This window comes from Microplitis demolitor, chromosome 9 (assembly GCF_026212275.2).
Source record: "Microplitis demolitor isolate Queensland-Clemson2020A chromosome 9, iyMicDemo2.1a, whole genome shotgun sequence".
Taxonomy (NCBI): domain Eukaryota; kingdom Metazoa; phylum Arthropoda; class Insecta; order Hymenoptera; family Braconidae; genus Microplitis; species Microplitis demolitor.
In genome coordinates, this window is record NC_068553.1 from 16,065,781 (window position 1) to 16,081,471 (window position 15,691).

General features: G+C 28.1%; 1 protein-coding gene across 6 annotated transcripts in view; it reads right to left on the minus strand.

Annotated features, from left to right (window-relative positions):
- Positions 1–1,494: 1,494 nt before the first annotated feature.
- The window catches only part of LOC103573632 (protein turtle), an 88,420-nt gene continuing 74,223 nt past the window's right edge, over positions 1,495–15,691 (minus strand). For all 6 annotated transcript variants that reach the window (XM_053742076.1, XM_053742080.1, XM_053742077.1 and 3 more), the window contains exon 16: positions 1,495–4,003. In XM_053742076.1, coding sequence (XP_053598051.1) covers positions 2,794–4,003 — 1,210 coding nt within the window. In that variant the 3' untranslated portion in view covers positions 1,495–2,793. The remainder of the gene's footprint in view (positions 4,004–15,691) is intronic.

The window sequence follows — 15,691 nt, forward strand, 5'->3', positions numbered from 1 at the left end:
AAATTAATGTCTTAATAAAAAATTAATTAATTAATTTTTAAATTTTTTAGTCATTCAAATTTTCGCGCCCAGAAAGTATCGAAAATTACAATTCTTGTAATTAATAAAAAAATTTATTACTCGTAACCCAAAAGTTAATAAAATTTTTTTTGAATATTTTTGGCGCCAAAAATTTAAAAGACGTAATTATTCAAATCCAAGATTATAAATAAATGTCTTAATAAAAAATTTTATTTATTAATTTTCATATTTTTTTTATGAGCCATTTAAATTTTCGAAGTTCGAAAATTTAAATAAAAATTTTAATAATTCATTAAAAAATTTATAATTTATTCAGAATTTAAAAAATGTCTTTTTAATTTTTGGCGCCAAAAATTTTCAAAAACCCTAATTATTAATTGAAGTATAAAAAAAAATGAATACCCAAAAAAAAAAAATGTTTTTTTAATTCCTCATTTTCGGAGCGCACACGAGTGATAATTAAAAATTACAAAAATTATAAATTTTTAAATTGCAATTTTTAAAAAAATTAATAATAATTTTATCTGAATAAAATAGTCGAAGCGTACGAAGCGTTTGAATAATAAAAAAAATTTTTTTTGACTTAAAATATTTAAGGATATAATTTATTTATTAACGATGTCATTAAATCAACAGGGTAATAATATAATAATTATTTAAAATACATCGTGTATTTATTCATTCTCGTTTACGTTGCTTAAGAAAAAATTATTGTGCCGATAATATGTTGGGTTACTAGCGAAACCCTAAATAGGCAGTGCAGTACGAGAACTTGTGTTGAGTCCTTAAGCAATCTCGAGGCAAGCTTCGGCCTAATATCACGTTTCGAGTCCATTGCTCATCAAATTAATAACTTTTTCTCTTAGTTTTATTTTATTTAGTATTTCTTCTTTTACATACGTAATTATAATAATATAATTAAGTTAACTTCGTTAGGTGTACGCACGTATGAATTTTTACTCTTTTATTTCTTTGGCGTGTGTTTAATCCCACAGCCATTATGGATCCTTATTTGCGTTTAAATGTTAACGTTGAGCCGCCGAAAACACTTGGCACGCAATACAAAAAATTTATATATATTTTTTTTTTTTTTTTTATATTTATTATGTTATTACTAATATATCAAAAAGACCGCTACTTAATATCATATCACTATCTCACAATAAATTTAAGTGCAAATCGACTTTAGATTTAAGGAAAATAATTCATTATTCGTTAATGCAGCAAATTATTCAAATATTGACATTTTTTTATTTTATTTTTAGAAATTATCCGTTTAATTATTTTTTAAAGAATTCAAATTTTTAAATTAATTGAGAAATTATCATTATTAATTCTATACTCTATGGGGTTACCAATTTAATTTTTTTTAATTCTGGAAAGATCATTTTTTGAAAAAAAAAAAAAAAAAAAAAAAAAAAAAAAAAAAAAAATATTTATTTAAATAAATAAATTTTGAAAAATTATGAGTATTATCTAAAATGTCAAAAAAACCTACCCAGATTGCCCCGGGTAACCCAAAAACGGGGATGGTAACCCTATAATAGGTTATGGTGCGATAGTACCGCTAAGTTATGTCGGCCATCTAACGGAGATTTTAAATTCAAATTTCCGTTAGATGGGTAACATAACCTAGCGTTACTTTAAGGAGGTTCGACCGAATCTAATGTAAAAAGGATTTTCCAACTTTAAGATTTGAAACTTAGTATACATGTAAAGAAGTACTTTATCTATGAATTCTCAAAATTTGAATATGACCCACCGCCTAGTTTTTTAGAAAAAAAGATTAAAAAATGACGTTTTCAAAGTTCTTATACACAGGCTCTTATGGCGGACAAGCTTTCGTCATGACTTGTTCGATTATTTTCATTATTAACCTCCCAAGTTTAAGAAATAAAAAACCACATGCCATAAACATGAATATTTTTGGAATATGATAAGATTTTAACAATATAGTGTTACCGTTGTAATTATTTAAATAATTCAAGTTAAACTTTATTATTTAATTTCGTTTATCGACAGAGATACAAATTATTGAGGGTATGGCAACGTCGCGGAAGCAGCTGAGATAAAAAACAAAGATAGAAATACATTAATAAGAGAGACGAGATTATAAATAAATTTTTCCCGCTTTAATTTGAATATCGATGTGTAAGAAGTTAGAGCGCGCTGTTGCCAAATCTTTTTATTAAATCATGAGTCAAAAATAACCAAGTCATTTCATTACTTTCTTTAATTAAATAACTAATAAATATTAATTTATGAATTCGTTATGTTATTATAAATTAAAATAATGAGTTTTCATAACTATAAGAAGAATTTAGCAAACAAAAAAATTCAAACACTACTTTGACTCACTAGTCTCGGTCGAACCTCCTTAACATCATAGCAATGTTTTATTTAAATATTTAAATTACACAATAATTAATTTTCCAAATGAAAATTTAATATTTTTGAAAAAAAGAATTTAAAAAAAATAAATAACTATATTTGAAAACATAATTAAAAATAACAATAAAATATCTTAAGTCAATACTTTAGGTGTGTGAAGCATTTGAATATTAGCAACCTATTGTTAAATTCTACAGTAGCGAAAATTTTATTTTTCCATTTTAATAATGTCCGTTCTGACCGCTCAATATTATGATTAAACCAGCGTAATATTTAAAAATCACACCCTTCTTAAAAAAAAAACAAAATGTAATTTAAACTTTCATATTAATCAAACAATTGTTACTCAAAACAATCACTCTCATTATTGTTAATTATTTATCAGCACGCACTCTCCAACTGCGCACTTCGTTTCCGTCTCGCTTGTCTCTGTCGGAACTGATGAAACTCAGCCTTCATAGCCTGTACCCTTGCCTCTATCGAGTCCCTAGTGTACCTCGAAGGTTGATGATGTGCAGTAGTCGTGTGAACCTGATGAATCGGTAATTGAATATGGATATGATGAACTGGGGGTCGTTCTTCCCTGGTTGGTGTTGACGCTGAAGTCGGAGTCGGTGTGCAAGAAACCGGATCGAATTCGTAGTGACCATCAACGCTTCCGACATCGACTGCTGGATGACCATGTGGTATTTTTACCGGTTGGTCTTGAAGTTCAAGCCATCGTCCAAGTAGTGGCGGTGGCGGGGGTCGGTAAGGAGGTGGTCGCCATTCGGCGACAGTGCTGCCACTTCGTGAGCTCTGATTTTGCTGTGATGTATTTTTGCTACCGAAACCAGAACTACTGGATCTACTTTCTGGTGAGGTTTCTGATAAATGGAGATCTGGAGACGCTGCTAATTCTGGTGCTGACCGCGCATGTTTTGCGTGTCTTGGTGGCAATCTAGCACGTGGTCTTCCAGCTGTTTGAGGTGGCGATGATGTAGCCAGTGGATGAACGGGAATAAATCGCTGGGATTCAGCATGGATTGCTTTCAATGATGGCAACTCTTGACTGTAACGTTGATGGAGATTACGCAGTTGCTGATGATAACCTGGTGGTGTTGGGAAAGAACGTTCTACTGATGATGGCTGACGTACGGAACTTAAATCACTGAGGTACATTGTAGTTGTAGGACTCCATGGAACGGAAACTGGAGCGTTTGGAGAACTGGCAAAAAATCCTGGTGATATTGTGCAGATTGTTTGCATTGGCTGCATCAGAGGGTTACTGATACCGAGATATGCTGATGGAGGCATGCTGACTGATACTCCGCTACCGTCGGAACGCAGGCTCATTTGACTGGTCCCAACTAATGGTCGTCGCCATGATGACTTGAGTCGACTTGATTTTGGAAGAAATCCACCGTCGTCGCTACTGGATGCATCAAGTATACTATTGTTTGCTGAACTTATTACTGAATCTGCTATCACGAAACGGCCGTCTGCTGCTCGGGATATTTTGCTGAGTGGCCGACAGCGATAAGTATCCGGGCTATCGGCGGTCAGGATTTCACGGAGAAGATTCAAACCTGGTACTCGGCTTTTTCTAGCTCTATAGTTAAAAAAATTTTATATTATTAATAATTATAAATTTACTTTGACGATTTAACGAGACATTTATATAATAAAATCATTATTCTGACCTTTTATTCTAAATTATTTATTTTATTCCAAAGACATTTGTTTTTTTTTTTAATAGAATTTTCAAAAAATTGTTACATGTACCCGAGGTAAAAATATTTGGCCGAAAAAGTTATATTTTGCTGAAATCACGGAGACCATAGAATTTTATTGGAAGCCTTGGTGAATCTGAATTACGGTAAATTACAGTATTTTACAGTAAATTACGGTATTTTGCGGTAAATTACCGCATTTTACGGTAAATATACTATTCATTCGCCGTACAGTTATGGAAATATTGCGGTATTTATAGTAAAATTGCAATATTTTTCGGTAGAACTGCAGATTTACTACATAATTACCGCATTTTACTGTAAATTGTTATATTTTTCATCGAAAATTACCGTACTTCCTGGTAATTTACCGTCGTCTACCGTGATTTCGCAGATTACCGTAAAATTCGGTAAATTTCCGTTGCATAAAGTCAAAAGTTGGCCTAAAACAAGCCGAAATTTTAGTATTCTTAACAATCAGGCTGAAAATTAATCGATAAATTGAGTCGGCCTGTTTTTGGGTCTAATTATCGGCCATATTTCGGCCTTGTGTTCACTACCTGGTCTTTTTTTCGGCCGAGAAAAACTTTTATTATTATTCTGGCTTGAAATTTTTCTACCCGAAATTTTTCGACCGAATTTTTTCAGAATTTTATTTTAAAACTTGTATAAAAAAAAAATTATTCAAATATTTAATCATGCAAGAGCTTTAAATTAAAATTCTGAAAAAAAAAAAAATTAATTTAATGTAAAAAATTTTTTAAAAAATAATTAGCAAAATTTTATCGGAAATTTTTTCAAGAAAAAATTTTCTTTTACAGAATTATAATGATTATTACAATTTTCTGAAATAAAAATTGAAAATGTAATCATTTTATTCATAAATGTCTCATTATATCGTAAAATATTGACAAATACGTGCAACGACGTAATAATAAACACAAATGAACAATAACAACAATTATGTAAAGTTAAAAATAATTATAAAATACATAATTTTATTAAATGGGTAAATTTAATTATGCAGGCGGGGTTGCATGCACATGCGCATTCTTGTGCAAAATTGGCGGTGAAATGTGAGGGGATTTCAAAGTGATGGCAGTGAGTGGATTTTGTTTATTTTTTTTTTTTTTTAATCTCTCAAATGATCTTTTTTTTTTTAATTCCAATGTTATCATTCAATCATTTATTTTTTTTTTTAATTTATTATTTTTTAATAATTTTTTAAAATTTCGTGGTAGCAATCGTGGACTTTTTACAAGGTGCTTATTTTGTCACCTTTTTTCCTCCTTCGGGTCCGGCGCAGCAGGGAAAGATCGGGGAGAGAGAAGTTTTTGTAACACAACGATTACATTCACAAAAAAATAATTGTGATACTAATAATAATAATAATAATAATAATAATAATAATAATAATAATAATAATAATAATAATAATAATAATAATAGCAGTAATAATCAGAATAATAATATTAATAATGGCAGTAATAATAATAATTATAATAAACAGTATAATACTAAACGCTAAAATAATTATAAATTACATTATCTAGGCGGTGATATTAGGGAGCAAATAGATGTGATGTGATTTATATATTATTTTAATATTTATATATATTTTTGATACAGTGTATGAGTTTTTCATTGTGCTTCGCTTTATGAGGAAGGATAATATTTATTAACAATTATTATTATTTGAAAAAAAAAAAAAAAATTAATAGATTCGTAGGTTAGTAGAGTGAAAGCAGTTTAAATTCAAAATATATGTAACCAAAAATATTCTCATTTATATTTATTTTTATTTAATAGTGTGATATTTTTGACACATGGTTATTATAGATTTTTGATACGGATGATATTTATATAGGAAAAATATATGGAATGCATTATTTACATATATGTAAGTATATGTGCAAAATTGTGTTGAATATATATAATGTATAATATATTTGGCATTTAAAATTTTGTAAATGCAACGGCTATAGATCGATGATAATATAAATGGAGAAAAATATTAAGTAATTTTGACTAAATTTGAAAAAAAAATTACAATCTGACAAGCAATCTCGAAACGTTAAAAAAAATCAAAACTTGCGCAAAAATCAAAGTAAAAATTACAACATATTAATTAGAATAATAATTTCTGTTGATTATAAAAATCACTGCATTCAAAATATAATTTACTACACGGAGAGAAAATTATGGTAACAGTTACAATATACTATAGGAATGGTTCCCATAATGCATGGTAACCGGTTTTTTTGAAATGTTGATTATAGGAACGGCACCCATAAATATCATGGTAATCATTCCTATAATTATGGGTATAATTCCCATATGGTATCGAAATAGTTCCTATGGAATTATGGTAATCGTTACCATGTAATTATGGTAATGATTCCCATACATTATGGTAATCATTACCATGATATTATAGTAACCATTACCATAATACTATGGTAACGGTTACTATAATATCATGGTAATAATTTCCATACATTATGGGAATGATTACCATAATATTATGGTAACCATTACCACAATATGATGGTTATGTTGACAATAATATTATAGGAATAGTTACCATAATATATAGGGTTTATTCCCATATACATTTAGGAACCATTACAATGTGGTTATAGTATCGGTTACTATTTACTTATGGGAACTATTCCTATGAGTATGGTAATCATTACCATGATTCTTTCACATGCGATATGGAAACTGTAACCATAATGATAGGAATTGTTCCCATACTTATGGAAACTTTTCCCAGAAAGTATGGGTCTATATCCCATAATCCCAAGTAATCATTACCATAACGGTATGGGATGATATTTCATAAACGTACTAGGAACAGTTACCATAATTTTCTCTCCGTGTAATAATACTTTTTACTTTTTATAAGATTTAACTATGTTTATATGAATAAGTAAATATTTATTTTTTCCAAGCAAAAATTTAACGCAGCTTTATTGTAATTATTATGATAAGTGAAAATTACAATCTAGAAAGTAATAATTTAAATAAAATATTAATTTTCAACAAATCATCATTTTTCTTATGGATTGTAATTTTTTATTCGATAGCAAATTTTTCATTTTGATTGTAATTATTATTCAATTTTGACCTGCATTTTTCTCCGTGTATCTAAAATACATATTTAAAAATATATATAGTAAAAGTACCGTTTTTGGGTATTTTGTAGCTAGTTTCGACCACAAAAATTTCAACCAAAATAATTTTCAACATCCACAGACATAATTAATTTTTTGAATATAATCGAAGATACTTTTATCAATTTATACAATGGAACCCATATATTTTTATTTTCACGCGTATTAAAATTTTTTCAAAGTTATACGTCACTACTTTATAATTAAATTATTTACTGAAACTTTAAAATTCATTACATCTATAAAGTTCGAACCCGTGCTTTGCAAAGCAAAAAAAAATAATAATAATTTAAAAAAAAAAAGTTTTAAGTTTACCAAGTTTATATACGTACATAAAATACAGTATTGATATAAGGTGATTTTATTAGCAATGAAAAAAATTCAATTTCCTGCAAAATGATTCAGGGCATGACGAGTTTACCCGAGTAGTATAATTCCATCAATAATTTTATTGAAACTCGAGTAAAAAATTTTAAAAACTTGGACGTAAGTTTTAACAAAAACTCAATTGCACAAGATCTCATGAAATCTAATATAAATATATAACTTTTCAATATAAATTTAATTTCAAAGCAAAAGTGCTTTACATCATAAAAAAATAACTTTACCCCTAAATTTTTTGTGTCAAAAATTAAATTCAAAAATGTCTTTTGGAAAAAAATTTTTTAAAGATTTTTTTTTGTTTGCATAAATTTATAATTAATAATTAAAGGATTTTAAAAAAATAATTTATGAGAATATTTTTGGTTTACTATAAAATATCACAATTAATATATATGTACATATATATATTTTTTCGTGCACACAAGAAAATTTAAAAATAGCATAGAAAGCTTGTAAGATAAAATTAAAGAAATTTATAAAATTAAATAACGAATAGAACGAATATTTTTTTTTTTTATTTTAAATAAAACCGGAGCAATGCTGCTATTGCTGAATATTAATAAAATAAATATTGATTATCGAATTCTAATGAAGGACGCGATAGACTTTGAGTGGTATCGTGCAAACAAAAACGATAATAAAAAAAAAAAAAAAAAAAAAAAAAATTACAATATAGAATAAGAAAGAGCGACAATGAGAATCCGGATAGCGGCAGCAGCTGTGCACAGGAGAAACCGGGTACCTACTTTTATTTAGTGCGGTGTATGAGTGTATTTCATTTTTTATTGATCGTCTAAAATTGAGAAACTGAAACGAATAAAAATGAAGAATAGACAAATTAAGAGTTATAATTGTCAATTTATAAGACTCATATATATAGATATTTATATATTTTATGATATGTCGTCGCACAAGTGTCAAATCAACTAGTTTTATTGTATTGTAGTTTGAAAAATAATGCATAGGTAAAATGGTATTTTTAAATATTTCAGAGAAGATGGTGGTAAAATAAGAGTTTTTTTCGTTGTTTGGGTTGTAAAGTCTCTTATCACGTATGAAGAAGTAGTAAATTGTAAATTACGAATTGAAAATTTATATTAAAGGTCACGGAGTTCAATGATCCCTGGAATTTTGAACCAAAAATTTCTATATTTGAATATCGGAATTTTAAACTCGAAATATCTTGACAACTATTGAGTTTTCGAAAAAATTATAAGATACCTTTTTTGTAGAGAATTTAAAGAGCTACAAAAAAGAATTCTTGTAATTTTTCAAAAAACTCAATATTTACGGAGATATTTACAAAAAACCAATTAGACTATTTTTTTAAGATTCAAATTTTCGCGGGAAAATTTCAAACTTTATTTAGTAAATATAATTTTTGAAAAATTGTAATTTTTAATTGATTGTCAGTCAAAGTAAATTTATTTTTCAATAATTTCCCACAAAATTTAGTGCTCTGAAATTTAGTAAATATATCACTCAAAAATATGACGACAAAAAAAAATTTTTTTATTGAAAATTTTTGAGGGGTTCATTATACCCCAGTCTGTCCTATTTCGAATTGAAAATAAAATTTATCGAAACAAATAATAATTCGAATATTTGATAGTTAATTTAAAAAATTTTCTATTAGTAAATGACCCGCGTAAAATTTAAAAGCTTCAACCAAAACTATAACTTTTAAATTAACATTGACTAATTAGTTTTACTTGTTTACCTGTTAATTTGTAATCTGTAACTATTTTTCAGTGAAAATATTCTGATTTACTCGACTGTAAATCCAATAATCGCGTTATCGTAATTACCGTTCATTAACCATCGATTAATTACATTAAACAGCTTAAATACACGGTATTCACCCTATTTTACCACCATATTCGGTATTATAACAACTAGACGTAAAATAAATGTTTATACATCAATGCATATTTTGAATTTATAGTATATATATGAATTTCTATAGGTAACAACAACTAGTTTTTGCACAAGCTTGACACATAATTTTTAAAAAAATTTATAAAAAAAGGGAAAAGTGGTCGAAATTAACGTGTGTAATTAATATCGCGTTCCAGATGCCATAAGGGCGTATTTTAATGAAGGTATAAGGGCGTAGAAAATTTTTTTTGTTAGTAATTGATGTACTTTATGTTAAAAACATAAAAATAAAAATTTTGAAAATTTTTAACGCCCTTATGGTTCCCGATACTTAATTCGGGAATCATAAGGGCGTAAAAAAATTATTTTTCTGTAATTGAATATACATGTTAGAAGTTACAAAATGAAAAGATGAATTTTGAATTTTTTTTACGCCCTTATGGTTGGAAGTTGTACTGAGGACCATAAGGGCATATAAATTTTTTACATATTTTGATAGTTTTAAATAAATTATACATTGATTACAACAAAAATTAAAAAATTTCGTGCCCTTATGACTCTCGAAGTAGGTCCCGGAAACCATAAGGGCGAATTAATTTTTTTTCTCAATTTTGATACTTTTAGATAAATATTACATTCTTTACAAAAAAAATTTTCACGTCCTTAAGGTCCTTGAAGTAAGGCCCAGTAACCATAAGGGCATAATTTTTTTCTTGCAATCAATGTATTTTTCATTTAAAAGTTCAAAAATAAAAAAATGTGAATTTTGAATTTTTTATACGCCCTTATGGTTGAAAGTTGTACTGGGAACCATAAGGACGAATAAATTTTTTTATCAATTTTGATACATTTACATAAATAATACATTGATTACAAAAAAAAATTCACGTCCTTAAGGTTCCTGAAGTAGGTCCCGGAAACCATGAGGGCGCAAATTTTTTTTTTGTAATCGATGTAATTTTCCTTTAAAACTAAAAATAAAAAACCACAAATCAAAATTATTGTATGCGCCCTTATGGGTGAAAATCGTACCGGAAACCATAAGGGCGGGTAATTTTAACTGTTGATAAATTCAAATAAACAACACACCGATTATCATATAAAAAAAAATTTACGCCCTTATGGGTGTTACTCATCTCCAGGACCTTAAGGACCTAAAAAAATTCAAAAATTCATATTTATTTATATGTGTACTTAAAAAGCGTTCAAAAAAATATTCATACGCCCTTATTGACACCCGTAACTCGACATATATAAAATCACACAATTAACTGACCACATACTGCTTTATTATTTAAAAACGAAAAAATCTATGTACTCCCTAGGCCGCCGAGCGAAGATACACTCTGGGTACTGACTGGAGAACTAATGAGTCCTAGAGCTGTATTGCCTGTTTTGCTCATCTCACATCTCTATAGTCATGACAATCATCCTAAGTAGACAGTAGGTATCGGTGGTAGATTAGTAGGTCCTAGCAGAGGTAGTAACGTTGCAGAGCGGAGTGTTGAGGCGGTAGTTTATCATAATATTTTTTTTTTTTTTCGATAATTATTTGTCGACGAGTTGGCCGTTAGCGTCCGTTAATTAATTAAATAGATGAATAAATAAATAAATCAGTCAATAAATCAATGGTCGGTCAGAACTGATGGTCAATCGTAGTAATGTGGTGTGAGTTGGTTAATCTGCGGTCTAGGTTTACACTTTAATTGGTCTGGTTAGCGGAGATTGGGCTTACTGTTCCGCCTCTCTATGATAAACACGCTCTCGTAATCTCGATTATCAAGATGTAGTGCATGGTGGTCACGGTCACGATTCGAGGGTGCCTCGTGGACCTGCTCCGAGGTGACTGTCACGGGGGTTACTTGCGTAGGAAGTGGTGGTTGATGATGAGGTTGTGGTTGCGGGTTCAACGGGCTGCAACGGGTCAGCGTCGACACTGACTCGCCGCACGCGTTTAAGTTTGTCGACCTACAGAACATACAGAGGACAAGGAGATACCACTTACGTTATTTTGTGTTTAACGATTTTTTCATTTTATTTTTTATTTAATAACTGCACGGAAAAAAATTTTGTTTTGTTAATATAGCGATGAAAAATTTATTAACACTTTTTTTTTTTTTCAACTTTTATTAACTCTGTAATTAAATTATTTATATTTTTTTCATAGGCAGCAAATTAAACATAAAAAATTTTTTATTCGCTGGTATATTTTTTAATTAACTTTTGTTAATTAAAAAAATTTAATTACAATATTGCAGAGAAATGGTTTTATTTGTTTTTCATATTCAACTGTAACTAGGATATTATTTTGGGTTAATTATTTCGCGTTATTTATTATAAAAAAAACGTATCCTTATACGCTTTTTAGCTTTAGTCACAAATTTAAAACCAAGAGGGCGTAAAAGTTTTTTTTAGGGCAAATCATATTGTAAAGTTATTCTGGAGATAAAAATTTTGAAAATAAATTTTGAAAGCAAAAAGAATTCATAATTTGAGGAGGTTCAAGTGTTACTAAATGAAAATATGATTAAAATTATTTTTTTTAATTATAAAAATTATTTGTAGTTTATTTGCACACTTTTATTAATGTTTGATAAATTAAAACATTTAAAATACTCGTGTAGTAAAAATTTTAAATAAGACATGGCAACAGTGCTCTTTGATAGATACGTGAGGACATGTATGTGAACGAGCATAACCCTAAAATCAGGTGGGTAGCAAAAATTTAAATAATTTCCCTTCATTTGAAAATGGAGCGAAATATTTGTCTCGAAAATTGTCTTATTATATTTTATGTTTACTTGAAAATTGGAGTTTCTACCGAGGAGACTAAAAAAAAAAATTATTTATGTTTTTAAAATTGGCGCCATAAAACAGCTGTCTCAGGCAGCGTTGCCAGTCTAACCTCTATGTCGCCTCAACTTATTAACCACTAAAATAATTTTTTCAACTCAATTTTAACCATGACAATAATTTTTAAATAATTAATTTGACTCTACACATGCTTAACTTTCTTATATCAGTTTTTGAGAGCTCAAAGTTGAAAAAACTCATACATTGCTAGGGCATAGTGTTTCTGTCATAAAAGCCCATGTATAAGGATTTAAAAAACACGGTTTTTAATTATTTTTTTCTCAATTATACGGTAAATTCTCAAATAATTATAAAAGTATATTAAAAAAAAATATATATATATATATATATATATATATATATATATATATATATTATTATTTGAAATTTTTTATCATGTGAAATTAGTGTTTTTGTAGTTTTTGACAGGTATCTGCTCGAATGTGCTCGAAAGTGTTCCGAAAGTATCCGAAAGTGTTCCGAAAGACACTTCCCAGACACTTATAGGCGAGATGGCAGAAAACTGATAAATAACCAATTTCAAGTAGCAAAGTTTACAAGCATGAATATCACTGGACTTGTAATTTATCTTAAAAATTGTAAAATTTCAAATCTTAAAATTTTAATTTTCAATAACCTTCAGAAATGTGTGAACTTCCTTAAATTATATGCCCTTTTGGTTTTCAAATTTCTTTTTTAAATTTTAAACTATTAGTACCATTAGTACCATAAGCGCATAGTGATGTCCCAGCCAATAACATTGCGACCCATCTCATAAAACTTCTAAGGTAAGGTCGCATTCAGTAACCAGTCGAGGTTTAAAAAAAAAAAATAAATAAAAAACAATAATGAGCGAGAGTAATTTTTTATGCTTACCCCTGCTATTTAAAAAAATTGAATTACCAAAAAAAAAAAAAAAAAAAAAAAAAAAAAAAATAGTAACAATAATAATCTTTTGTTGAATAAATACGAGAGTTCAAGCGTGACAAGTGTTTTTAAATATAAATGTACAGGATAATACTTTTGTTAAGCTCTCATCGCTATAATAATAAAACAAAAAAAAAAAAAAAAAAAAAAAAAATTTGTTTTTTTCCGTACGAGTATTCTCAACGAGATATGTGTACGTGATGTTCTTTTTTGCTTGCATCTCTTCAGGATAATAATCACTGAAACGGAAGCAATCAAAAAAGATTCACTGTCACCAAAGCGATTACCCCAGTTCCTCTCACTAATTTATCTCTCATTTATCCTGTGCTCTGTACTATACCTACTTTATATATTTTTATAATAATAATAATAGTAATAACAATAATAATAATAATAATAATAATAATAATAGCAACAATGTATGTATATATAAAGTTGTGTTTTATTTTTAAATTTTGATTAAACTTTAATTAACCCTACAGAGCGAAGGATAATTAAATTCTCGGCAGTGGCTGAACCGTCCAGCCCGTTCTGGATATTATGTAGGCACATGGATGGCATAAAAATCGATCAACGATATAAAAAATAACCGCGAAATTTTTTATAAACTTTAGTTGTATTCCATAGAATTTTTTATTTTTTTTTTAACAATATCCAATAATGCTCAAAAAAAAAGTAACCGATGTGTTATTAAAATTTTTTGCACGTTTTTTAATAGTACGCGATGTAAAGCGTAATTATTTAGGTGATAATAATCCAGAATAGGCATCACTGCAGTCGTATTGTGGACTTTTGGATGCCGTTTAAATTATAATTTTAATGTTTATTATCATTTTTATATATACATGTATATTAGTCTGCGACTAATAAAATTGATGCTTTTTTTCGGTTGCATATAGAAATTACGTTGAGTGTAACATAAAAAAAATTGGGTACAAATTGGGCGCCAACTCAATTAAAAAACGCGCGCTCGCGTAAATAAAATTTCCCATTTAAATAACATGGGAAAATTTTTTTTTAACTGAAATTTTACAACTCGTTAATGGATCAATAAATTGAAATGACCATAACATATTTTTGTAGAGAATCGAACGCTCTACAAAAAAGGTCACTTATAATTTTTTGATAAATCTAACCATTCAAAAGTTATTTTTTTACGAAAATTTCAGTTTTTTTCCCAAATAATTAATTTGTAAAGCCTGTAATTTTTGAACTGAGATTAAAAATTATTAAATAACATATTTTGCTTGCAAAAAAAATGATCTACAAGAAAGGTCCTTTGACATTTTGCGATAAGACTGAAAGTTTTGCTGGAAAAGTCAAAAAAACGATAAATTTACCATAAATTTGAATTTAAGCTTAAATAACTTTTGAACGGTTAGATTTATCAAAAAATTATAAGAGACCTTTTTTGTAGAGCATTTAATTCTCTACAAAAATATGTCATGGTCGTTTCAATTTATTGATCCATCAACGAGTTATAAAATTTCAAAGTTAAAAAAATTTTCATGTTATTTGAATTGGAAATTTTATTTAAGCGCGCGTGCGTTTTGTAATTGAGTTGGCGCCCAACTCGTACCCAATTTTTTTTATGTTACATTCAACGTAATTTTCATATGCGACCGAAAAAAGTATCAATTTTATTTGGCAGTCTAATGTATATTAGGGTGGCGCCAAAAACTCTTTTTTAAAATTCACATGATCAATAATTTTTTATCAGTCAAAAATTTTGAAAATCAAACTTTGATATTCTTAAAATTATTTTACTTAAAGAAATTTTCAAATTTTAAGAGCAAAGGGTTTTTGAAATGCGTTAACAAAAACATCCACAGAAAAATAAAAAAAATTATTTTTTTCACGTCACCCCAATAAATAAATATATATGTATATATTTCGATGTATAATAATATAATTAAGTGATTACGTGCTAGTGTCTTAAACGTTAATAACAATGCGAGGGACGATCTGCGTGCACGAGGAACGTGAATAATAAAACCGAGTGCAGTGATTGATTCGTCCGTTATGTCAAGAGTATTTTCGAAGTGTTCTTTTTTTTAATTCAATTTTTTTTTCTTTTTTAATTAATCAATACACTACGTCGCACTCCAACCTCGTCCAAAATACCTCTGCTGCTGCGGTTAAATTCTGCCGGTCTAAGTATTAATCTAAGGCTCACTGTTTTCCGTAGATGAAAAGATTTATGACTTTTTTTATGATATTTACGTCTTTTTATCATTTAATAAATATGTATAAACATCGAATTAATCTCTGAATAACTTTTCATCTATCATTCAATAAAATACTCTATGCATATATATTATTTTTTTTTTTTTTTATAGTATATATTCA